At 40.1% G+C, this 27,017-nt stretch overlaps 1 protein-coding gene across 3 annotated transcripts in view; it reads right to left on the bottom strand.

Annotated features, from left to right (window-relative positions):
* LOC120948954 (frequenin-1) overlaps window positions 1-20,910 on the bottom strand; it is a 152,908-nt gene extending 131,998 nt beyond the window's left edge. The window contains exons 1-2 of one of the 3 annotated variants that reach the window (XM_040365860.2): window positions 20,842-20,910; window positions 13,943-14,258 (exon numbers count right to left, since the gene is read on the bottom strand). In XM_040365860.2, coding sequence (XP_040221794.1) covers window positions 13,943-14,006 — 64 coding nt within the window. In that variant the 5' untranslated portion in view covers window positions 14,007-14,258; window positions 20,842-20,910. The other 2 variants (XM_040365841.2, XM_040365852.2) reach the window with 2 other exon arrangements.
* Between the last annotated feature and the right edge of the window lie 6,107 nt (window positions 20,911-27,017).

Genomic DNA, 27,017 nt, shown 5'->3' with positions numbered 1-27,017 from the left:
AGCTGAGAGTATATAGTACTAATATAGTACCGGTACTCACATACGCCTCGTTCACACTTTGGCCGCCTTCGAGAGGAAGGTACTCAGAAGGATACTTGGCTCCGTATGTGTGGAAGGACAATCGAGAAGCCTCTACAATGACGAGCTATACGAGATGTACGGCAAACTCACTGTCGTGCAGCGTAACAAGTTCGTCAGGCTCCTGTGGGCTGGCCATGTAATACGCATAAAAACGGGCGACCCAGCCCGTAAAGTCTTTTTAGGCCTTCCGCAAGGACGCAGAGAAGGCGTGGTAGGTTCAAATTGAGGTGGCATGATGGCGTGGAGACGTCCGCCATTAAGGCCGGGATAACGTACTGGCAGACGAAGGCGCGAGACCGTGAGCGGTTTTGGACACTCCTGAGGCAGGCCAAGACCGCAAAGCGGTTGTAGCGCCGGAAAAGAAAGTACGTAAGTAATACAAATATATTTCATGGCGCTTCAATCCATACTGGCTGGGAGATATTTCCTTCTCTGAGCCATGGAAGGGCACCTTATCCCGTGTGTACTCGGACGGTTAGGTTTTAATCAATCCAGTCCATGACTTTGCGGTCCTATGAGCGTGTACATCACTCAGGTATCCATCATTCGGGTTTTGAGGTTGTGTATTCGAGTTCAGTATTCCAAATGGCATTGCGGGGGGCTGTATCGTGTGGATTCCAAGCATTTCGTCGGATCCATCCATCAGAAGCGGTCCGAGTATATTCCCATTTAGTGGCCTAAATGATATTGCGAGGGTCTATATCGTTGTAGTCCTTTCCTTCAGTAGTCCGAGTGACATGGCGGGGGTCTGTATCGTTCCAGTTATCTAGTAAATCGTTGCATGAACATCGTTCAAGCAAAGATCTTCTGTCTGCCGTTAATGCCGATTACTCAGCCATACACATTGCACTCATTCATTCTTACATTCATGCATACATTCATCCATCACAAACATACAAGCGATGTACAACGTGTAACACGTAGACTAACAAGAAGGAATAACATAGGATGCAAGATTACTGTTGCCAATAATGTTGGTTCACAGACATTTTGCTTAAGGAAAGTCACACATTTAAACCGTTCTCTCTACAGAAATCGAATAAGGCCTTCAGGAATTCTCAGTCCGATGCCGCTAATATATCCCGAATCGGAATATCAGTACATTTTCCAAGTCTTTCGACCGCGTCCAGCAAAGCAGGTCGAGCAGACTCGTATTCCACGCAGGACCATAAAAGATGAACCACGTCGTGGAATCCAAGCCCGCAGCCACATACCTTGGAGTCGACCAGTCCTATACGCTGGAGATGTGCACCCAATGCGAAATGATTAGACCTAAGTCTAGACATCATTCGAATGAACGCACGATTGCCAGGGGTGTTATGGAACCAAGGCTTCAAGCTTACACGAGGAGTGATTGTATATAAAAACCTTCCGAGTTCAGCCGAGTCCCACAGATTTTGCCAACGTGCCATGCAAAACGCCTGAGGGGCCTGTAAGAACTCATGAGAAAGGATAGGCCTATCAAAAAAGGACCCTTCTGCAGCTCCCCGTTTGGCCAAATGATCTGCCTGTTCATTTCCTGGTATACCACAATGAGCAGGCAACCATGCCAGAGATATTCGAAACGACTTTTCAAATAGTGAGCTTAAAACCTTTACAATTTCTTTCACAATATGGTCTGGGCTCTTAACAGCCTTTACGGATTTTAATGCTTCAATAGCACTTAGGCTGTCTGAAAAAATTACGTATTGATCCGCAGGGCATGCATCCAGAGGCGGATTTATCCATCTCGGGGCCCCAAGCGGTTGGATGTAATGGGGCCCCCATTGGCCACTGTAATGCCAGAATGATATGTATATTTAAGCAATGCGATAAAATACTTCCCATAATATTTTCTAAAATATTTCTTTAGCGATATATGTTGTATTCCGTAAACAATATATATTAATAATCCCAGATAGTATTAACTATTCCTAGACCTAAGTTCGCTAAATATGTTTTCGCCTAACCTTCTTCCTGGCAAATTCGTCTATTATATCATTCGTATCTATACTATTGAGAAGTTCTTGTTCTATATAGATCAAAGATAAATTGCTTAACCTAATATCGCTTCTTGTACGTAAATAATTTACGTATTACGTATTTACTACGTAAATAATTTTTAATTCGCTTCATGGCGGAGAAAGATCGTTCTCCAGCGGCATTCGATATGGGCATAGTTAAGAAAATTCTTATAATTGTTTCCACATTCTGAAAAGTGCAAAACATGTCTCGGAGTATTTTATATATATATCTATAATGTCTAAAGCTGATTTTTCATGCGATGATTCATTGTATTTCATGAATAGAATTAGGTGTTCAAATTTGTTCCATCAATGGGGTACTTTGCGTTTCCGCTCGTAGGCTAAAATTTCAGCCTGTCAGCTGTTTGCTTTGTATAGCAGTTTTCGAGCAGCTATCTAAGTGAGTATAATATACAGGTGGGCTTATCCTAAGGTGTATGAATTGAGAAAGCTGATTTTTATCGCTTCTGCTTCTGAATGAAGATTGTAAGAGTGTTTTGAGTATTCGTCAAGCCTCCAGAAAGCTCGTTGGAGCAAAAGTTTTCACTCGTTCTGTCAAATAATGATATTCAAAATTGGTTATAAAAAATGCTATGAGACCACCTGGACTACATACACTATGATTCCAGATTCGATCACATGATTTCTTTAATGCACCTTGGGATACATGTAAACAAACCCTTGTTTTCGAGCAGGTACTCGAATCTAATTCTAGCTTTTAGGCTAAAATTTTCTAGACTGAAAATCGCCGGCTAGTTTTTTGTGTGGTTTTGTATGGATTGTTTACATGATTTCAGCCTCCAACTGTCAAACTCCATACAAAACACTAACTAGAATCGTGAAGGCCCCCAATGTCAGTTTTGAACATTGTTTTTATCTTTTCTATCGAATCTTACCTCTCAACTTAGGATATGGATAAATCGAAAAATAGCTGGTATCGCGAAAGAATCGGTTTAAAATTAACAGTCGTTAAAAATTAACCAGAGTCGTTTAAAATTGCTAGAATTTGGCATCGCGAACGCATTGAGATCATTTGTTAATTTTAACGACTGGTCCTATGCCGTCGTTAAACAAACGACTGTCAAGAGCGTATGCGATACAAATTAACAGTCGTTTAATTATACTGCTCGAATTTTTTACCCGTTTGCCTATATGCGATATCGAGCAGTCGTCAACTGTTTTGACGGTGGTTTATTTTAACAGGAATGAACAACAAATGAACTCGATTAAACCAAATTGAACTTTAAACGACTGTTAAAATGTGTTCATTGATTCGCGATGCCGGCTAATATTCGAAAAGGGTTTACTATTGCTTCATAAGCTTCCATTCTTTGTTTAAGTTGCTCTCTTATAGAATCGCAAATCATATAAAACGAATTTATTTTGAAATTCTCTTCTGTGGAAAATGTGTATCCCTGAATTGACGCTGAATTTCTCTTTCGTTTTTGTTTTGGTTCTTCTTCTGTGCTGAAAGACAATCCGGACAGCTTAGTAGCTTCTTGCACTATCCGACCAAAATCTTCTCTAACGCTTTGAGTAAATGCCACCAATGATCGAAGAAGTTCAGATCCTTTCGATACCTCACATTCAAGCGATGGCAGCGATTTGCTAGTAGTATATATGCGTTGAAGTAAGCTATTCCATGTTGCCGTCATTAAAGCGGTTTCAAACCGATTCATTTTTTTCAGCAGTGAAGAAGCTTCTATTGACGTAATATTTTTTTTTTGGAGCTATTCTCGCTAATTTCTTGTAACGTTCCTCTAATTTGATCATATCCAGCTTTCAAAGCGAATATTGCATCTGCCCTAGCAGACCATCTTGTGTTAGAGAGGCATTTTAACGTAACTGATTGTAGATCACTTGTTTTCAATTTTTCATTTAGTATTTTCCATCTATGTATTGAAGAAGAAAAAAATGTAAACAATTTTTGAACAAATGAAAAGTAATTAACTGCTTAATTACAGTAAACAATAGACACTTTTGCTTGTTTCAGAAAAAAATAGCCAGATTCTAGCTTCTTTTGATCCATCCGGTTTGTTCCTGTAAAAATGATCCAAATGTAGGCCTCGATAGTACGATACACCGTTGTCTGTGTACAATGTTTTCAACGCATCAATATTACCATGTCTTTTAGGCTTATTTTGTATAACATGCTCTATCAAGTCATCAGACACAATTACAGGCCAAAGAGCAATATCATCCATCCACGCATTGTCTGTATTGTTTTCCCCCTGTGTCACATGTTTATCTTCATCAGCATTACATTTTATTTGATGTGAAATATCATTGGACACTGAACATGTACCTCCCGCGAGGTTTGAAGCATCCGATGATTCCACGACAGGTACCAAAAACTTATGTAACGCATTGTTTTGCTTCTCAGCAACTTGCAAACTCTGTTTTTGTTTTTTACGTTTCTCTGCACCACTTGCATAAACTCGTTTCACTGTTTCGATATTTTCCTGTAATTTCAAATCACAATGGTACATTATGCTAAGAAAAACGTTCACTAAACATGCCTTACCACAATTTATATGGAATTCAGTAAAACATCAAAAAATAGAACGTAAAAATAACTTTGATGTTTTAACCATTAAATTTGAAAAAAGCAGATTAAACCACTAAACCCCAGTTGCGACGTATCAGATGACCAAGAACAATTGACTGTGCAGTTGCGAAAGTGTGCTGACTCCAACGTGTGTTTCAACGCAATTTAGAACTGACCGATTTGGAACGGTAAAATCAATCAGCGTTGCTTCGTTGGTAGTGTGCAAGTCTGCAGGAATGAAAGAGAACAATAAAATATAGCTGCACGTGCGGGTGTGATAATTGTCTGATCACTCTCACACTCGTGCACCGTGCAGCTATCTTTTGTAATCCTTTGTCATTCTTATTCAGAGCAAGTTAAACTGATTGCTCATACAGTCTGTTCTGGAGTTACTTACGCAGATTCAGCGATAATCGGTTTTCTAAATTTGAAAAATGAAATTTCAAATCCGTACAATTTTCTTGAACAAACGTCCAATGCAGTATAAATTTCATTTTTGCTAATAAATTCAATCCACTTAAAAGCCAAAAATATACGAGTGTTCTGCACGAAACGTATCAAATAATTGATAAAGTGTATGAAAAATTAAAATAAATCAAAAATACCAAAAGTCAGTTGTATTTGGGCCGAAAACCGCGAAATTCGAATTACGCTGGTATTCGAGTTACGCGGATTCTCGGGACCGCATAAACCGCGTAACTCGGGAACAGACTGTACAAGCGAATTCGCTTTTGTGTTGTGTTCAAGGTCAGAGCTCCCCCAGGTGGTGATAATACAGGGTTACAGAACAATAAATAACTGTCCAAATATTTATAGCGATAGCCTGTTTGTGTAGCCATCAGGACATACCACGCACACCGTGGCGTTGACGATTGGAGAAGATAAATGTAGTATGCATCTGAACAGTTGTTTCTTGGACTGCAAGCCCTGTAAGTTAATCACTCTCACACTCGCACACCATCCAGCAATCCTTTATCTTTCTTTTCTGAGTGTGTGATTGTTTAAACCGTTGAGGAAAACACACAAATACTTGTTGGTCATACAAAAAAACTAGCTTCAGGCCTTGAACTCGGGGCCCCTTTTCAGTCGGGGCCCCCCGCGGCCGCTCAGTCCGCTTATAGGAAAATCCGCCACTGCACTAATAATAAGGCATAAAAGACTGCGGCGAGCTCCGCTTCATATACTGAGCATGGTTGGCGTAATTTAAAGAATGCTTCGGAGCACGTGTTGTATACACCAAATCCAATGCCCTGCTCTGATGAGGATCCGTCAGTATAAAAATGGTTACTGTTAGCATGGCCATGTTTCTCCACAAATTTGCTGGGAATTGTCATCCGGCGAAGGTTATCGGGAATACCTTTAATTTCCTCCTTCAATGAGGTATCTACACTTAAAATGGAACTGCAGGACTCTGGTAAGCTGGCACTACTAATGTTTTGAAAACTACTAGGGTGCACCTGTAGAGAAACAAAATCATGATAGACCTTCATGATTTTGCATTTAGAACCTATCTCTTGCAGTGTTTCAAAGTTCTCGATTATCAAGGGATTTGATACTGTAGAGCGGACGAAAAGGCGAAGCGATAGTAGCTCAAAACGTAGCTTTAGCGGCATCACTCCGGACATCACTTCGAGTGACATGTTATGAGTCGACTTCATACTACCTAGCGCGATTCTAAAACAGCGATACTGAATCCTCTCAAGTCGGATTAAATGCGTCTTGGCTGCCCAATGGAAGCATATGCAACCATACTCCAAGACGGACAGTATGGTCTTTGGGGTGTGCTCCTCACCAGAGTCCGGTAATCGTTCTGAGAAAATTGATTCTTCTTGTACACTTCTGTACCAGATAGTTAATATGTGTCCTCCATACATTTTTGCTATTAAACCAAACCCCTAGGTATCGAAAAGATCTGGCAATGGATATCTTTTTACCATATAAAGAGATATCGACCTTTGGGTCAACCAAATTCAAGCGTCTATTACTCTCAGTGTTGTAAAAGAAAGAGAATATCAGCAATTCCGTTTTCTCTGGAGAAAACTCGATACCTAGGTTTGTGGCCCACACTTCTAAATTGTTAAGTGTGGTTTGCAAAGGACTTTGAAGGTCGGCGATGTTGTTGCTGGCGACTGATACAACACCGTCGTCCGCCAATTGCCTAAGGCTACAGCCAGGTGCAAGGCAAGTTTCTATATTGTTGACATAAAAATTGTAAAACAAGGTGTGTGTGTGCGCGTTGAAAGTATTCTGATGATGTGTGTTATCATGTTAAACAGCGTGCGTTCACACTACGATAACAGCTAAAGTTTGCATCGACAGCAGCGCTGGTTCCTCGGACGAAAACGCAGGTGGGGCGCAATGGGCGTTTTGTTTCATGAGCGCGGCAGTATTCTGTTCTCGATTTAAATGGGTAGACGCTCACTCGCTTACTCATTGATAGTTTTTATCCATACGCTTTTTTTGCTGCTCTACAACGATGTAATTCATCACGTATAGAAGCAGAACGCAGGCAGAGCACGGGATAAGCCGTGTCCAAGTTTTTAACCAGTGCATACTTGACGATCCAAGCAAGCAATGTTAGTAACAATGGGTCGAGGTAAACATTGTACCGATTATCAGCGCCATATCATAAAGCGAATGGTGGCGGCTGGCATAAAGCGCTAAACGATCGAGTTCGTAATGGAACAATCGCGCACTTTTGTCGCATACGCGCTTCGGACAACCGAAACGTGCTTAGACAACCGAAATGCGCTTGGACAACCGAAACGCGCTAGTCAACCGGACGTCCTCAGAAGACCACGGCGAAAGAAGACCGTGAAATTGTTAATATATCGAAGGAACACTGATCGCGAGGGCGGTGGACCTGCTTATTACATCAAAAACCTAACCAAAAACACCAAAAAAAATACTAACAAATCTATCCGGAACGACATACTTGTGACACAAACACACACACCAATACGCACTCAAACATACATACACACTCACACACACATGCACACAAACACACACAATTCACACACATGCACACTCATGCACACACACACACACACACACAAACACAAACACATACAAACCTTCCATATACAGTAACGGACATTAAGATAGGACCCTTTTTTTTCAATGCACCGTGCACTTGTTTTGCCACGTTACTCGTGTTTGTGTGTGTGTATGTGTGTATTTGTGTGTGTATGTGTGTGTGTGAGTGTGTGTGTGTGTGTGTGTTTGTGTGTGTGTGTGTGTGTGTGTTAGTGTGTGTGTGTGTGTGTGTGTAGTAGTAGTAGAAAGTGAGTGTGCTTTTTAATGTGTATTTGCAAGTGCGCGGGTTTGTGTCTGAAAAACATAGCTTGCCATGATGTCATATTGCGTTGAAATTATTCTTATTATGTGTGTTATCATGTGAAACATTGTGCGTTTACACTTGGATAAAAACTAAAGTTTGCATCGACAGCAGCCCTTGTTCCTCGGACGAAAACGCAGGTGTGCTGTTTCATGAATGTGAATGCGACACCGGTGCGAAATGGACACACGCACAATATCAATGAACTTGGCATTCTCTCACAGGTGTTTCTCCAGTGCACGCCATTGAAAGGCCTTCGTGCATCTCTGCGTTGCACGTTGTGTGCGAATGGTAAACTTTGTGCGTGCATTGAGCTGGCGCGCAGTTGTTCTTTTCAATGGGCGTTTTGTTTCATGAGCGCGGCAGTATTCTGTTCTCGATTTTGAAGGGAAGACGCTTACTCGCGTACTCGTTGATAGTTTTATCCATGCGATGTTTTCGCTGCTCGACAACGATGTAATTCATCGCGTATAGAAGTAGAACGCAGGCAGAGCACGGGATCAGCCGTGTCCAAGTTTTTAACCAGCGCGTTCTTGACGGTCCAAGCAAGCAATGTTAGTAACAATGGGTCGAGGTAAACGTTGTACCGATTATCAGCGCCATATGTAAAAGCGAATGGCTGCTGCTGGCATTAAGCGCAAAAGGATCGAGTTCGTAATGGAACGATCGCGCACTTTTGTGGCAAACGCGCTTCGGACAACCGAAACGTGCTTAGACAACTGAAACGCGCTTGGACAACCGAAACGCGCAAGTCAACCGGACGTCCTCAGAAGACCACGGCGAAAGAAGACCGTAACATTGTTAATATATCGAAAACACACTGATCGCGAGGGCGGTGGTCCTGCTTATCACACCAAAAACCTAACCCAAAACACAAAAAAGCTACTTACAAATCTATCCGAAACGACCTACTTGTGAAACAAACACACACATCAATACACATTCAAACATACATCCACACACACACACACACATGCACACACACATACACACACACACATACACACACACACATACACACACATACACACACACACACAAACACAAACACATACAAACCACACATAAACTTGGCCCAACGGGTGCACGGTGCGTTAAAAACCCAATGCCCTATCTTTCTGTCCGATACTGTACCTGTCCGAACGGGTGCATGGTGCGTTGAAAAAACCAAGGCCCTATCATTATGTCCGATACTGTACTTGACAAGAGGCCTTTGGATTCAAGCCAATGGTCCAGTCTAAAAAGAATCATTTTCTCAAATAGTTTTCGCAGGCAAGATAGCATTGCTATCGGTCGATAAGAATTATAGTCTGATGCCGGTTTGCCAGGTTTCAACAAGGTCATTATGTCCGATACTGTACTTGACAAGATGCCTTTGGATTCAAGCCAATGGTCCAGTCTAAAAAGAATCATTTTCTCAAATAGTTTTCGCAGGCAAGATAGCATTGCTATCGGTCGATAAGAATTATAGTCTGATCCCGGTTTGCCAGGTTTCAACATAGATTTTCACTTCTCTCCACTCCAACAGGACGGTGTTAAGCTTCAACATAATGTTGAATAATCTCAACAGCCGTTTCCTCGCCAGATCTGGCAGATTATGGAGCAATTTGTTCCGAATCAGATCCAGTCCTGGAGACGAATTATTGCTGGAGTACAGAGCAAGCGATAGCTCAACCATTGTGAACGGTGAATCCATTTGCGGATCACTCCCATGAGCACTCTGTTGAAATGGAGGTGCTTGAGCGAAATCAGGGCAGACTTTTTGTGCAAATGGCTCTAGCCATGCCCCAGAAACCCTTTCGCTCTCGTTTGTTGCTTTGCTGTTGCGCATCCTTTTCGCCATGCTCTGAAGCTCCGTTAGCGAAGTGGAAGGCTTGATGTTTTTGACATACCTCGGCCAGTATGACCTTTTTTTTGCTTTAATCAAGTTTTTGCACCTACGCTCCAGGCCTCTATAATGGATGTATAGATCCATGGAACCGGTGTCTCTATACCTGGCAAAAGCCTTTCGCTTCGCTGAGAATGCCGCTTTACAATCCGCGTCCCATCAAGGAGTGGGTGGTCTTTTGAAAATCCTTGCCTGGGGGGGCGGCCTCGTTGGGCACCGAGGGTGCACTCGTTTATCTTCATAACGAGATTTGTATACTCCTCATTTATGGTGAAAATTGGGTTTTACGCGATTTAGCAAAGCGGTCATTTGGTCGCCTTATATCGTCCAGTCGATGTTCCTCGTTAAGTCACAATTAGCGGGGACTTGATCGACTGTGCGACTCCTCTTGATAATCGAGGTCTTTATTGGCAGATGGTCGCTGCCAAGCGGGTCTTGGATTACCTTCCACATAGAATCCAGCCCTAAAGACGACGAACAAAGAGATAGGTCTATTGCGCTGGGTCGTGCCATAGGTGAGGGCACCCTAGTTGCTTCACCAGAGTTTAGAATTGTCAAACTGTGTGTGTTGCAAATATCCCTAATGATTGGTGCACGATTATCGTCATGCGTGCAACCCCAATCTGATCCATGGGCGTTAAAGTCGCCCAGGATGAAAAACGGTTTTGGTAGTACCGTTACTAGGGTTTCAAGATCCTTGTTGATCTTCTTTGGGTCCAGATTGGCTCCGGGTGGGATATAAATTGAAGCAATAGAAACGTTAAGATCCCCTAGTTTTGTCTGTATAGCGACGTATTCAATTCCCTCGGGTGCGGGGAGGGGTATTCTGTAGAAGCTGTGACTACTTTGAATACCAATTAACACTCCCCCACCACGCCTATCACTAACTGGATCATGTCGATCTTGACGGATAATATTATATCCCGGGAAGGTAATATTTTTATCGGGTGAGAGCCAAGTTTCGCTTAGGGCAAATGCGTTACAATTGTGTTGCCCTATCAATACTTTAAAAGAGTCAATTTTTTCCAAAAAACTTCAGCAGTTCCACTGTAGTATAGTGGTCATTAGAGGCATTAATCATCCAAACGGACCATCATACTAAGACAAGGACCATCATCAATCAAAGACCATTTTGATAACCACTGCTTGACCATTCCTCTTAGGAAAGGAAATGCCAGGGGAATCAAACCGGTAAGGGGTTCCGGGAGGTGTAGGGAGTCAAGGAGAGAGTGTAAAATATTGTCAGGCTTGGGAGGGATGGCCTGGAGAAAGATCTGGGTTCGCTAGGGAACGCCGGATTGCTGGGATTGGAAGGGTTACGGGAACGTGGATGGGTGCGAGCGTCACGGGGGGGGTTTGGAGCCCTGGGGTTGGCGTGGGGTCGCATTGTTGTGACATCGAGGTGCCTTTTTGGGTGAAGCTTTAACAATTTTTTTATCGTCTTTTTGTTTGGTACCCGTGTTGTATGCAATCTTTTAACTCCATTTAATGGTGCCAGATTGAGCAACGGTTCATTACCCTCTAATAGGGAAAGGTTATCGAACGGATTCACACTTGAGGTGGACTTCAAAACATCGGCGTACAATCCTCTTGTATTCTGCAAGACGGCCCGTTTGTGTTCTGTTTGTTTTTTTCGGTACACAGAACGCAACGATATTTCGTGCCATTCCTGCTTGCAGTGAATGCGTTTCTGGGTTTCGGCCTTGCATTCGGATGTTGAATGCGATCTCTTGCATTTGCCACACTTCACGGAGTTTCTGCAGTAAGGCTCTGAATGTCCAATCTGGCTACATTTTGTGCAGCATGCTATTTTTTGCACAAATGGTCGACGGATGGGCACTCTGAGCCCTTCAATGTACAGCGTGTTTGGCAGGACTGTACCCGCGAAGGTGATCCGGAGTGAGGAAGTCTCACGGAACACCTTCTTTCCATCGACCGCACTTGAAGCGTAAAGTTTTTTTTAAATTCAAGGACCTTTACCCGAGGGGAGGATTGGTGTAGAAAAGCCCCTTGTCCGTACTTTAGGATATCCTCTAAGGGGTAATCTAAGTTATCAGACACCTGGATATTTTTTATAAACGGATGCCGTAATTGCTCTTACATCCAGCTGTTTATTTTTCGGCATGAAAAATACATCATGTATCCCGTTATAAGATGCAGGATACGCTCGGAATCTGGGATTCCATTTCAACGATTGACCCAAGAATTAATCACGGGACGTTGAAAGTAAGGGCTCATTACTAGCCTTTTTTTCGCATTATGTCCTGGATCAGAACTTTTTCGCTTCACTGTAGTAAAGCCCTCCTCCGATTCATCCATCGGCTCCGCCTCCATGAGAGAGTCCGAGCGAGAGAAAGAAACCCAACTGTGTGACGAGAAAGGATAGGTAAACAAGAGAGGATCACTTACCACAAATAGACACACGAGAGCGAGAGTACACGACGAACGAGCGCTACGCACCTGTCCGACGAATGCGCTCTACACTTACAAACCTACACTACAGTACACACGCAGCGCGTATACACGTGCTGCACACAACTCTACGCACTACACACTGTACGCACTATACACTAAGCACAGATCGCTTTCCGATCGTTCTCGCACGTATTCCTTTGCAGTGCGTATGGTCGAGGTCAGTGGCTTGTTGTCCACAAAAAAATCCATCCACTTGGAGCGCGTATCGATCACGTCTGATTCGCTTCGTGGTTGGGGACAGAATGAGCCTTGCACTTGTACAGTTTAGAAATAAAGTCAAGTTTGTAACAAAACACTGCAATAGCCCGCAGAGCATTCAACAACTAGAGCAAAGCAATAATCAACCAAAAATGGAACCTCATCTAGAATGGGAAATAAAAAAATTCGAGCCATCAAACCATCAATAATAGCCTGGAAAGACACACTCCAGTCGCAACCAACGAGTGCTATTGCTCACCCGGCTTACCCACTCCTATCTCCTATAAAAGTCTAGCCCACCGTTATGCAGCTTTTGTGGCGAAAATTACTGTTCGTCATATTCTTTGCGATTGCGATGGATACACTACCAAACGGGCCATTTGCCATCTCAAATCCCAAATGTAAGCGAAAACTCATAAAATTTCTTATTATAACAAACCTCTTGGAAGATATTTAATGTATCAGAACAATATGTGTAAAATAAAATTCAATCGAATTTCCTTTTAGTTTTAAGCTTAGTAAGAAGGTTACCAAGCAAGCCCGGTTTAAAGTAAGTACGCGCAAAGTTTTTAACAGCCAAGCTGTCAAAAATCATACCAGCTGTTGGAAAACTTCTTGAATGTTTTGAATAATGTTGTTCACATTGATAACTTAGCCAGAAAACAGTGTTTAATAAATATGACTCAAATTATTTTAATTTACACCGTTTTTGAGCTCAAGTAAACAATGTTTAGATGCTTTCGAACATCGTTCGTAAACATTTGACGGCCATTTGAAATTCTGATGCCTTTTTGAACATTACTCAGCTGCTACTAAACACTTGCTTTCCTTAATATTACTGTACATTTATTCGTTTCTTTGGTTTGTTTAATTGTAAAAATTAAATTGTTTAGAGCTTAATATAAATTGCTTGGTTGGACTGCGAGGAAAGACGAACACAAGTTTGGTTTGGAGAGTGGACTGTATGGGAGGAGGAAGTTCTTTCACATTTCACACATGGAGCGAAGAGGTTTGGTTCGGTTTACAATTCGATGTTCTTAATTCGGTGGTTATTCTTCGACTCACATTTCGCGCGTGTCGACACGTCGTTTTTAGTTCGTGGTGATGGCAAGCGGATTAGAACGAATTGTTCGAAACACTTTGATCCGCTGCGTTCAAAAACCAAGGATGTTCCATTGAAAATAGAACATTGCTTTTGCTCTAATTTAATAGTGCTAACTCCATACAGCAAACGGATCAACTTAGGGGTTTAACTTGTTTAGTAACGGTTGACGAAGTTCAGATAGGCATCAATATTTCAGTCGAGCGTCAACTGTTTACTTACAGATAAATAAAGTTCAAATACGGCGCAAAATTATTTTCTTTTTAACTCCAAATCGGTGTATGTACTAACAGTTTTTAATACTTACAGTACGTTGCTGTCGTCAGACGATCGATGGCGTCTTGTTTTAGTTTGGAGTTTTTCTTTCCCATTGCTGCGATTAGTTGTTGTACCTTTTCGTTGTAGTGCGTTTTTAGTCGTGTCTAACACAAAAACGTTACTTTAAAGTGGATTTGAATATTGGTTTTAAGGGAAAAAATTTGTTCTTTTATTAGATTTATGCTAGTTTTTTATACGATTGTAACCACAGCACTGTTTTCAATGTTATATATTTTTCTCACTCATCACTCGTTTCTGACTCACTCTCAATATGAATATATCACGTAAATTCGCTATCAAAAAACCTGAAATAAAAAAAAATCAGGTATCATGTGAAAGACTAGTTATATAGTAAAAATATGACCACTATGTCTTATTTTAAATATTTTTACACAGGGCCCTCTATAGTTATATAAAGAATACAGTAAAACCCCTTATCACAAGTTTACTTTCCAATGACTCACTCCTTATGCAAAAAACTCGTTATCATACACTTTTTCATACAATTTGTATTAAAAGTGAAATAATTGGTTCCATGTCATGAAAAATGGATATATATACAAAGCCACGTATCGTGGTCATCTTGCACCCTTGGCAGAAACATAGCCAAGAGCCAATTCTCCCCTTTTTAATTTTTTTTTTCAGCGATACCCTTAGCCCCTCACTCTCTTGCTGTTTCACCATACAAACGAAACCCAAATATTACAGGGTTTCACACTTTATCTCAAGACCGCGGGACCCCTTCCCGAATTTGTCTTAGCCAATGCTAAGACTGCGATATGATGCTTGAAAACGTTGATGATACCTGAAAACGTTGATGATACAGTATTTCCCCGAGTTACGCGAATAATGCGTTCCGGAGACATTCGCGTAACTCGGATTTTCGCGTAAGTCGAATATCGCGTTTTATACCCAAAATTTACTCGATTAATATTGATTTTTGATTGAATTTAATTTATTTATGTATTTTTTTTACTTATTTGATTCCGTTATTTCTGTTTTTTTGTGATTTAAAACTTTAAAAAAAAATCCAAATTATTTTTCATTTAACAATTGATGGAGAAAATTGTACGGATTTGACATCTGAATAAGTGATGGGAATAATTCCGAAAATTGAGGAACGGAACGAACCTGCCAATCTGGAGAAAAAGAACGGAACGCAGAACGCAGGTTCAAGATGACCTGCCATGGTTACGTTTTTTGTTGTCGAAGATGACCTACCATGGTTGTTGTTACGCCTGGTAACAATCTATTTATTTTAGTAGCGTTTTAGACCTTCTTAGAACTGGCGCTCGCGTATTATAAATTTTCGCCGCACAGTTTAAAAATTGGTCTGTTTTCTCTTGTAGATAATTCGTGACTAACTTCCTCGAAGGCGCCTATTCTTCGTCAGCTGATCAGTCTTGACCCCGCTTGACGCTGTTTTGTGACCGCTGCCGGACTTGTTTCTAATTGGCCCTATTTTTGGATCAGCTTGTTGTCTCGCCTTAACCGTCAACTCTACAACCGGATACCCGGGTTTGATTTCGATTTTTAATCTTTAATAACTTTTTACAGAGAAGTCGCAGCGAAAAAAATTGTTCATGTATCTTTAGACTTTTTTTTTATTTTCGTGCAAAAAAATAATTTAAAAAAAACTCGAAATATTTTTTTTCTTTGATATACTTTTTGCACACCTTACCGCTACAACCGGCATACCCGGCTATCCCATACATTTTGTATGGGTAATGAATGATTTTTATGCTAAAACTTTAATAACTCCTGTTCTAGCCGTAGGAGTTGCATTGAATTTGAAGAGAATTATTATTCTTTGCCTTTGTTTAGTTGATAAAATTTAAAAAAATTCTTTTGATTTTGTTATCCTTCAACTAATGATCACTCAGGCGGTAGAGAACCTCGGATTGCAGATAAACGAAGCAAAGACCAAACTGATGGTGGCAACATCAGCGGACCTACCAATAAATAATCCGAATCTACGTAGGCGTGATGTACAGATAGGTGAACGCACTTTTGAAGTCATCCCAGAATTCACCTATCTTGGGTCAAAGGTCAGCAACGACAACAATATGGAAGTTGAGTTGCGCGCAAGGATGCTGGCTGCCAACCGGTCATTCTACAGCCTGAAAAAGCAGTTGACCTCAAAGAACCTGTCGCGACGGACGAAGCTGGGACTATATAGTACCTATATAGTACCAGTACTCACATACGCCTCTGAGACATGGACACTGTCCAAATCTGACGAAGCCCTCTTAGCCGCGTTCGAGAGGAAGATGCTCAGAAGGATACTTGGCCCCGTATGTGTGGAAGGACAATAGAGGAGCCGATATAATGACGAGCTATACGAGATGTACGGCGACCTCACTGTCGTACAGCGTATTAAGCTCGCCAGGCTCCGGTGGGCTGGCCATGTTGTACGCCATAAAGTTTTTTTAGGCCGTCCACAAGGACACAGGAAACGTGGTAGGCCCAAATTGAGGTGGCAAGATAGCGTGGAGGCGTCCGCCATTAAGGCCGAGATAACGGACTGGCAGACGAAGGCGCGAGACCGTGAGCGGTTTCAGACACTCCTGAGGTAGGCCAAGACCTTCTCCGTATATCTGCTTCTCCCTATTACATGGAAATAACAGGACCTAAGAATAAGCCTAAAATGATCGACGACTACAACAAATTGAAAGGCGGTGCCGACAATATGGACAAGTATTTGTCAGAATATACTACAAAAAGAAAAACCAATAGGTGGCCACTGGCTTTTTTACAATATGTTAGATGTAGCAGCTTTTGCTGCATTCATATTGTACAAAGAAAATAATCCTCAGTATAACACGTCCACAAACAAGAGACGTATGTTCCTTCAACAACTGTGTGAACAATTGGCAATGCCAGAAATAGAAATTCAATCAAATAATATACAAATTATACGTCACTTCGGGCCACGTAGTGGTTATGAAAGGAGGTCCTATAAAAGCACCAGTATAACCGAACATGTCTACGCCTATATCCGAACAATTCTATATCTCGCTGAAAGAGTCCATTATATGCCTGAACGAATCTACAACTCGCTGAACATGTCTATATAATCCTCGAAAACCCTGTAATGAGTGTAGGTGTGAATATTTGTAGTAGGTGGACGAATAATATATCATTGGAAAGAAAACTTTACTCACTTTTAATGAAAAATAAAACAAAAATATTTTAATCTTGTTATATCACCTTTTTTATTACAAACTTTTAAAATTCGCACGAAAAACAACATTTTTCAGCTTGAGTAATGGATTAAAAAAGTACTTTTCTATTTCTTCATTTTTTTCACAAAACCTCCCTTTACCTGTCTTTAACATGCTGTCAAAAATTCGGACTTATCATTAAACTTCAAATGTGAAAAATGAATTTAAACATGTTAGGAGCCGCGCGCCATATAAAAATCGTTCATCTGCACAACCGCACACTCAATAGAACGTATGTTGGCGTTGCGGCGTGTTTGGGATTTTTACTTTTTTAAAACCCGCAGTATTTTGTATTCACGCAAGACTAATCGGTGGGAGTCGATCGCAAGACTACGGAACGATACGTGAAAACGTTGACGATACTGGGATCTGCGGATTTCTATCGCAAGACTGACACACTTTATCGGCCACATTATCACCTCCAAGGAACATATGAGGCCCGATTATTAAACACAAACGGAAATAACACAAGACAAGTGCGTCCAGACAAACAACCAGCTTATCGCCATTTTTATGGATATGGCAGTACGATTTTTTTGTTTAAAATGATAAAATTTGATTATTTCTGAAATAAAATACTTATATTTTGTCGTGAAAGCAACAGCAACAACTCTGTTGTTGTGTTTTGTCGGTCAAACAATCTGAGATTGGCGCCTTTCCGTGACAAAAAGCTGACGGAAAGCAGTTTGACAATTTTGGATTTCCGTTTGTGTTTCATAATACATATCTTGGCAGTATGCTTGTGAGTTTGTGTTTCGTCAAATTTTATTTTTCCAACAAACGGATGTCATAATACAAATCTTCCGATTTTGACGACTTGTCTTTACATTTTGTGTTTAATAATCGGGCCTATGGTCTGACAGCAGGGATTTCTTAAGTTCAAATTTTATACACTGTTCTGTTATGGGTTCTGAAAAATCAAAATCATAATGACAGCAAAGACAAGTAAAGGGAGATTTGGTGAATAAAATGAAGAAATAGAAAATTCGTTTTTTAAAATTAATTACCAAAGTTGAAAAATGTTGTTTTTAGTTTGTTTTTTCAGTTATTACAAACTTTACAAACTGCAAAAGGTAATAAAACAAGAAAGAAATATTTTTGTTTATTTTTCATTAAAAGTGAGTAAAGTTTAATTTCCAATGATATATTATTCGTCCACCTACTACAAATATTCACACCTAAACTCATCATGTGAAAATAGGACAAAAATTACTCGCAACAAGGGGTACTCGTTACCAGGAGTTTCACTGTATGAACGACATTAATTGGTTTGTGTCTTGGAAGAGTTTGTTGTTTAGCTGTTTTATTTTACTTTGAAACTTTTTTTCCAAAATGATATGTTATAATAAAAACAAATGTGTAGTAAATATTCTCCGGCATTAATTGATATTTTGATAAATACATTGGCGTTGGCAATTCAAATCTAGAGCAGATCAAACGAATTCGTAGTTTAGTACTGAAACGCAAGTAACAGTCGTCAATATTCCACATAATTATGCTCAATAATAAGGCTATTTTTTCAACGCAATAGGGCTATATTAAAAGTTCCTTAGTACCGATCATTCGGCCGGTATCGAGGTACAGTCGTCAACTCGTACGACTTAACATCATGCCCGTCTTGGGCTCAAGCCCCGAATGGACCGTGTCGACATAGGTATGACTGACTATCCTGCTATGGGTAATCAATAAGTCACTGAAAGTCAAGCCCGTTAATGGTACACGCAGGCCCTGACCGACAACGGTTGTTGTGCCAAAGGGGAAGAAGAAATGTCGATATTCTCATTTGCCAGAACAATATTCAAAATTAAAGAAAAAAGCTCAATGGTAACAATTGTTAAATTGATTACACATCGGCAACAAAAAAAGTATCAAGAACACATTTTATATTGCTCGTTATGAGATGTATTTCATGAGCATAAACGTTCTTTCGTAATGCAAACAAGTATGATAATGCGTACTCTTTTTGAGGGGTTTCACTGTATAAAATGAAACTACTTTTAACATATTACAAGCATTTGTAATGCATTACATTCTTAATGATTTTTTTAGTATAAAGCAGTTCTCAAGCTTAATGATAAAAATAACATGTTGCTTTTATTGTTGGATGTATTTTTTATGGATTTAAAAGATGGATAAAATGCCGTATATGTAATTACTTGGGCCGGCTAAAACTTGCGAAAAAAAGGTTTAATTCATGTGATAGTTATCTAAAGTCATCTGTATAATTCTGCCCAAAGATAAATTGTTCAATTATTGCCAAACATATAAAATCTCTATTGGGATGATTTCTTAGTTAGATTACAACTTGTTATCCTGTATACACATTTTCTAAATTATCATTAACACATTACAGAAAAGTACATTTTTAAACTAGCTTATCTACAATTTGATCTTCTTTGTATCACTATGCCTGTGGTATAATTAACAAAACATACCATTTTTTACACATGCTTAACACACAATTGTCACATCAAGAAGATTATCATGTGAATATTAAAAGATATTCAATTCAAAATACATATTTTATTTTGATATATTTAATTTCTAATATACTTATAAATGCCTTGTTTCTTAAACAAATTTGAAATGTGTTATCTTATTTCTTTGACGTTTTATGTTAGTGTAAACAATGCATGAAATATGAGGTTAAGCTTAATTGGCATAATAGCATAGGCGGATTGTATAAATGGAATCTGCATGAGTAAAGCATACATGTACGATTTAATTTTGAATAATTAATTATAATACATGTAAAATTTCCTATCCTTCAATAATTTCGTTCACTGGCAATACAACTTGACTGGTATTTTATTTATATGAAAGATACTAGTTTTTCGCCCGACAAACGAATAGCATTATGTAACAATGTTCAGCGCGCAGGCCAAACTCTCACACGTGTTGAGAATGTTTCCTCCCACGTAGATTTTTATTTAAAGATTTAATGATTTTGCAAAAAAACAAAATTGTTAAGATTCACTATATAAGAATGTGATGTTTTTGTGTTAAACATCAACAGTAATTTTACTATTTTTAAGACAAACTATTGTTTACAAGGACATTTATCATTAATAGAATTCATGTACCAAACTATGTGTAACTATGAAACTGGTTATATATTAAAATACTTTATGGATTGCATTCCGACTCGACAAACCATTACCAGACTAACACACTCATATACACACTTTTCTGGAAAACGAATAATGGTTGGCTCGTCGTGGGATGTAATAGATTGACAGGTTTATTGCTGAGATGCTCCGTTTTCACGATAAGAATGTTAAGATTGACCAGCCGATGACTGGTATGATGACATGGAATATAACTATAGCTTCTTCGTTTATGAGCACAAGCCAATGTCATTGTAAACAAACTGCACATTATGTGAAACCCATTTAGCTAATCATAACCAAGAGTATGAAATAGGGTTCACAATTTTATTATTTAACGAGTAAAGAGACATTTTAAAGACTTCTTAGTATCTACTGCCACTGCATATCCACTTGTTTGCACCTTAAAACTTGAAACAAAAAATAAACATTAAACACTTCATGCACCAGGCGACATGCTTATTGAAATAAGCAGTAGGCTAAACTCTATCAAAATTTTCGAGTATAACAACAATATCGTAAACCTATCACTGACTTGATATCAGACAATGACTTACAGTTTCTAAGTCCTTTGTTGCACTAAATATCTCTCTGATTTTCAGCACTGTTATCGATGCTCAAAGTTGTTCTTATGCTCTTCTAAAGAGTAGTGATGGGAAAACTCCAAATTTCTGTAACGGAACGGAATTATGTTCAGAAACAACGCTACCCTACGAATCTATTTTGTTATTTAATATACTTCAGTAAATTTCTTGAAGTATGTGGAATTGAAACGTGGTTTATTTTTTATATTTTAACAATTGGAGTGTTAGTTTACAAAACAATTTTCGTTCAGTTAAATTATATTTATTTTCATAATAAAAAAATAAAAAAAATGAAAGCATTTTCAGCACAAATTTAACATAAAACATAACAAACAAACATTTAACATAACATAGACATAACAATAACATAAGACGAATATTGGTCATGAACCTACTTTGTGATATTACTTGAACATAAGTTCGTTTGATTCGTTGAACATATTAGGTTCGAAACTAAATTCCCATCACAAGTGGCTATTCCTGAATCTCTACCGTGTTTATGTTATGACTGAAAAAAGGAGAGAGTCATTTTTCAGGATAACTAGTAATACATACATGAACGAACCGGAAAGAGACTACCAAGAGACCTTTGTGAAGCATGCGCAGAATGATGTTACATGAGCGATATCCATTTGAGAGTATTTGGATTCCGAAAAGATTTCGTTGTTTGATTTTGTCTCTCTCCAGTGTACCTTATTCATTGCTTTGAAAAGTAAAAGATTTGAAACACTGTGTCCAACGCCCAACGCAGCCGTCACATATGAAAAAGCTTTCCTACGATAGTGGCAGGTTCATATTACACAATCGTTTAATTTCGCGTGACTAGGAGAATTAGCTTCATTACGGTGTGAAATAAATTGAAATAATATTAATAATAATTGCTCATACTGATACTTATACTAGTACTGATAAATGCTACATTTATTTTATTAAAATTTTAAAACAAATTACATGTTTCACCATTGTGTGAATAAACACCAAATCGGGTCGCTTAGACTTAAAATTCGTGAGTGCCTATTGAAATATATTTTATGGTAAAAAACTCAAATTATTTTGAGTTTTTTTTTAATCTTTTTGAAATGTTATTGTTTGTGATCGTGCTTTATTTTTAAATTGGTTTTTTTATTCTACAGCATACATTTTGCTTATAGGTATCGTGTTAATTTGAAATTTGTCATTCAGTTGTATAGTGAACAAAACGCGTATATTTCAATCTTCTTCCTGTTCAATTTGACGTAAAGACTAACGCAGTTGGGATGGTATCGTGGAACAATGGTCAACTCAAGCGACACAATAATAGCCCGTCATGAGTTCAAGCCTTGAATGGACCGTCCTCCCGTAGCAATAAATTGCAGTCAGGCTGCGTGGTAATGAATAAAGTCCCGATAGCCTGTATAGGCCGGCATATGTCCGTGTTGGACGTTAAGAAGAAATAAAAAATAAAAATAAAAAAAGAAAAAGAACTTACGCGGTTATACCCGCCTAAACAGGCTTTTTCAATATTTCAATATATTAGTTCACTGTTTGTATACTAAACCTAACTAATATACTAAACCTAATGAAAGCCTAAGCAAAAGCAGTGCGATACTGGGTAAGGAATTAGGGGATATATAGTAGACGGGAACGAAAAGAAGGTAAGGAGAGATTGAAATCGAACAAGTGGGATGTGGAGTTGAACATATGCATCGCGTGTAATAGAGGATCTCTGCGTCCTTTTGCTGTGCAACGAGAAGGAACGAGAAGTAATGTGGGATGAGGACATAGGATTTGGGATGTTACATATAAGGGGATAGACGAGTAGACGATAGAGTAAAAATGTTGAATGAACACACTGGAGAAGAAGTGATGCTACCAAAGAAGATTGAACGTTGGATCGGCGGGATTGAAGGGACAACAGACCAAACAAACGATGTCTTTCGTTGTAAGAAGGAAGAGAAGAAGAGCTAACCCCGGGAACTTCTGCGAGCAGCGATCCTTGTAGATGACCTCTGAATTCTCTCGATACGATCGATACCCAACGGTCACCAGCACTCAGAGATCCTTTGAATACGCGCTTGAATAAGAACTTGAATTGGCGAAATTATTCAAGTAATCCGTCGGGTCCCGAAGCCGAAGCAAACCCGAAGCCGAAGCAAAACCCGAACGGGGGTCTGCACAAATATTCGTTTTAATAGCCCCCTCCCCTTTTTCGCAGATTTTCTTTCTGAAATTACACTGTGCACACAATTACATCAACACAATTCGATTTATTGAAAATAATATTAAACTAACAAAAATCAAAATCACTTTCACTACAAACTTTGAATTTAATTCCAAATCAACGCACATTATTAAAAAAAACACTTTTAACACTCGCACAACGAATAAAATCACAAAATTACCATTTACTGATCTTCCTCACTGTTGCTACTGGTTCCTCTCGCTGCACTCTACGGGCCACCATCTCCAACACCACGACACAGCCACAGGTCTTGTTGTCTCCGTTCGCCGTGAAACACACATGAAATGGAAGAAAAATGATATTAATTAGAAGGGGGGATATTGGTTGATCATTTTAATCACTTGTACTTACCTTAAATAAGAAAAATCTCCATTTTTACGGGGTTTATCCGCTGACCACCAAGCGCTGAAACAACACACAAGCACCAACCTCACTGGACTGAAAGTAAAGCCTACTGCGTGAATGTGTGTATGCGCTTCTGCCAAGCCAACCGCGCCGTACTGCGTGTGTAGCCAAGTGCGTGTGTGTGTATATTTGCACCACTGTGTCGCCAAGTGTATGCATGTGTGTATTTGCACCACTGAATTCTGACCGTCCACAACATAGCGTGTATCGCCAAGTGCGTGGCTGTGTGTAGTATCACCGTGGACTGCAGAAAACTACCTGCACTAGAACAGAGCGCTGGTGTGGCCAAATGTGTGAATGTGTGTACTTGCTCCACTGAAAGCCGGTATCGCACCAGATTTCGGGTGTCGCCTTGTGCGTGCGTGTGTGTTATTGTCACAGCACACTCGTTCATCATTTTTTCGTTTTTTCGCTTGAGCCACTCGATTTCGTTCTTCGCTGATTTTGGCAGCGCACGAAGAGGTTTCGGTTTCAACTTCCAACAACAACAACCACACGAGGGGGCTCATGGATACTCACGAAGGGAAAATCACTCAAAATAGAGCGAGAGACAGATAGAAAAAGCGAAAGGTCAATATAAAATCTTCGGCTTTTGACCGTTGGGTATGGATTAGGCATGTGTAAAATGAACGAGAATCGCACCGTTCGAACAGTTCGGTAAAGTGCACGAACGAACGAGGTTCTTAACAAAAAGAACGACCAGGACTTTTGGAAGAAACTGACTACACCGAACGCGTTCGAACGTTCCGTTCAGTGTTCGACGGCACACATAAATGTGGTAATAAAACGTGCAAAATCATATTGCTTTCTCGCTCTTTCTCGCACCGTGCGAACGGGTCATCAGAGATCAAAATGTACCTTGTTGGTGTTGAAATCGTACCCATACAACTCAATTCCTCGAACGCCGTCGAATTTGTCCAGCAGTGTTCGATACGTGTGCTGTTGGTGTGGAAATCGTATCTATACGACTGAATTCATCGAACGCGTTCGAACTGGTGTTCGATCTGTGTTCTGTTGGTGTATAATTTTTTTTTTAAATATATTTATTTGCGTGTACAGATTAATTTCTATTTACTAGTGTGGATATTTACAACAAAAAAAAAAAACTTTACATTTACAAAAGTAGTGCACACTTAAGGACGACTAAATCTATCTCAACATCGTTGTTTTCAACGATGTGGAAAATGTAGTTAGCTAACAACCTAAGAATAAATATACGTATTCCCAGACTAACTCCTGCTAGTTCTGGAAATCGCAGACTATTGAACAAATAGGGGCGTCCTGGAGCTATTGAAACTATTTCTTGCAGCAGCAGTGCCCAAGCCGCCGCTACTCTACTACAGCAAGCAAATTTGTGTTCCAGACTTTCCATTTGGGGACAAAACGAACATTGATTGGAAGCCCTTCTTCCCATCCGAAACAAGAGCTCTCCATGTGACACTTTACCATTTGCTAGCATGTATAGAGTAGCTCGTTGTTGTGTTGATAAATCAAAGCTTTGCATATTAGCCCAGATTCTGGTCCAACAAAGTTGTTGATTTTCATGTGCTACTTTGGCATCTGGTAGCTTGTCCACAAGTATGCGACGAAGTTTACATGAAGAGGGGTTTGCGACATATTCAGCGGGTAAATAGGCCAGTTGTCTCACCACGATTTTTAGGCAGGGATACCAGCTTGGAATGGTGGCCAGATTTGGCGGATTACCAGCTTGGACGATATGAGGCTCGCTGTATTTGAGGGAGCTGCACTCTGCTCGGTATCGGTTTGTCAAGAGGGCATATGCAGTTATTGCTGGTATGTGCAGGTTCAGTCCACCTCGCTTCCGTGGCAAAGCAAGTTGCTGCAGTGGAACTCGGATTCCTCCATTGCCATGCCAAAGAAATCCTCCTATTATGCTGGAGACTCTTGCCGTGTCTAATGCTCAAGCACCACATATTGAAGCCATGTACCATAGCTTGGGGAGCAGAAACGTGTTCAACAGTAGAACTTTTTGCACGATGTTTAAATTCCTCATGCGATGCAGCCAGACTAACGAGGCGAAGTGCTGGATCACGACATCCCAATTGTGTCCCATGTCGTCACGGATATTATTAGAAAATAATATACCTAGCAGACGCAATCTTTCCACGGTATGCAGCCATGGAACAGATATCCTTGATGGTGTGGTCAGTCCTATGTCGAGCGCTGTGGTTTTCTGCACGTTGAGACGGGCTCCAGAGACACAGCCAAATGCCTCAAAGAGTTCTCGCACACGCTCGATTTTGTCGGGAGATGTTGTCACCACAGAGATGTCGTCGGCATATGCATTGACCAGGTCATCCTGATCGCAACAAATACCTTCTAATCTTGTGATGAGGGGTTGAAGGTAGAGGATAAAAAGGTGCATGGAAAGGGGATCTCCCTGACGGACGGAACGAAGGATCGGGAAGGAAGGAGAGAGGATTCCATTGATAAGGATACGGGAGGTGGACCGTTCACCAATTGTTCTCAAAAGCCCCACTAGCCCCGAATTGAAACCCCAAGAGAGCATGTTGTTGAAGAGAAAGTCTCTATTGACGCGATCAAAAGCATGTGAAAGATCGAAGGGACAAGCTTACCACACTTTCGTTTCCTCTGCAAATCTACCACCCTCTCCTTAACGGAAAGAACAGCCTGAAAAATGTTGCATGGTTTATTACAACACTTTTGCGCTGTCGAGACTATCTCCCACCTACCGATGATGCCATCGATTCTGTGTTTGACAATCCGCGACAGAAGCTTGTAATCTACGTTAAGGAGTGATATTTACACTTGTAAATGTGCTTGTAATCTACGTTAAGGAGTGATATTTTTACATGAGAGTGTTAGTTTCGTTGCTGGCAAACTTAAACCAAATGATCTTATGGTGTTACTTGGTGATTTTAATTCACCATCACTCTCCTGGCAACCGTCGGCATCGTGCGTTAATCAGTTCATTCCTACTGGTGTATCTCGTGAAAATGTTTCTCTGCTTGATGGAATGTCGGTAAACGGTTTGCTGCAATTATCCGGCATAAAAAATATACGCGAAAGACAATTAGATCTTCTATTTGCCAATGCTGCCTTCTTGGAGTGCTGCTCCCCCGTCATAGCTTCACCTGTTCCACTCGTCGCGCTAGACAATCATCATCCTGCTCTTGAGACAAGCGTGCTCCTTACGCACTCTCGCCCTGCATCCTCCCAACGAATACCTACGGCTCGTATGTTCAATTTTAGGAAATTGGACTACCAAAAGCTTCATCGTATATTAGCCGATACCGATTGGTCCTTTATTGATGCTGACTGTGACATAAATCAAGCTGTAGCAGCGTTTACTAATGTAATCACTTCCGCCTTCCCTTCCTGCTGTCCTCTCCTTAAACCCGCTTCTAATCCTAAGTGGTCGAACAGAGCTTTACGTCTATTAAAATCGGACAAAAACCGCGCTCAACGCGCCTACCGTTTAAATAATACTTTACACAATCTTTGTGTATATAAATATGCGGCTAAGGCTTATCGTCTTCTT

The sequence above is a fragment of the Anopheles coluzzii genome, chromosome X, assembly GCF_943734685.1.
Source record: "Anopheles coluzzii chromosome X, AcolN3, whole genome shotgun sequence".
NCBI lineage: Eukaryota > Metazoa > Arthropoda > Insecta > Diptera > Culicidae > Anopheles > Anopheles coluzzii.
Note: the sequence above shows the minus strand (reverse complement) of the source record. Positions and strands in the feature narration are given on the sequence as shown.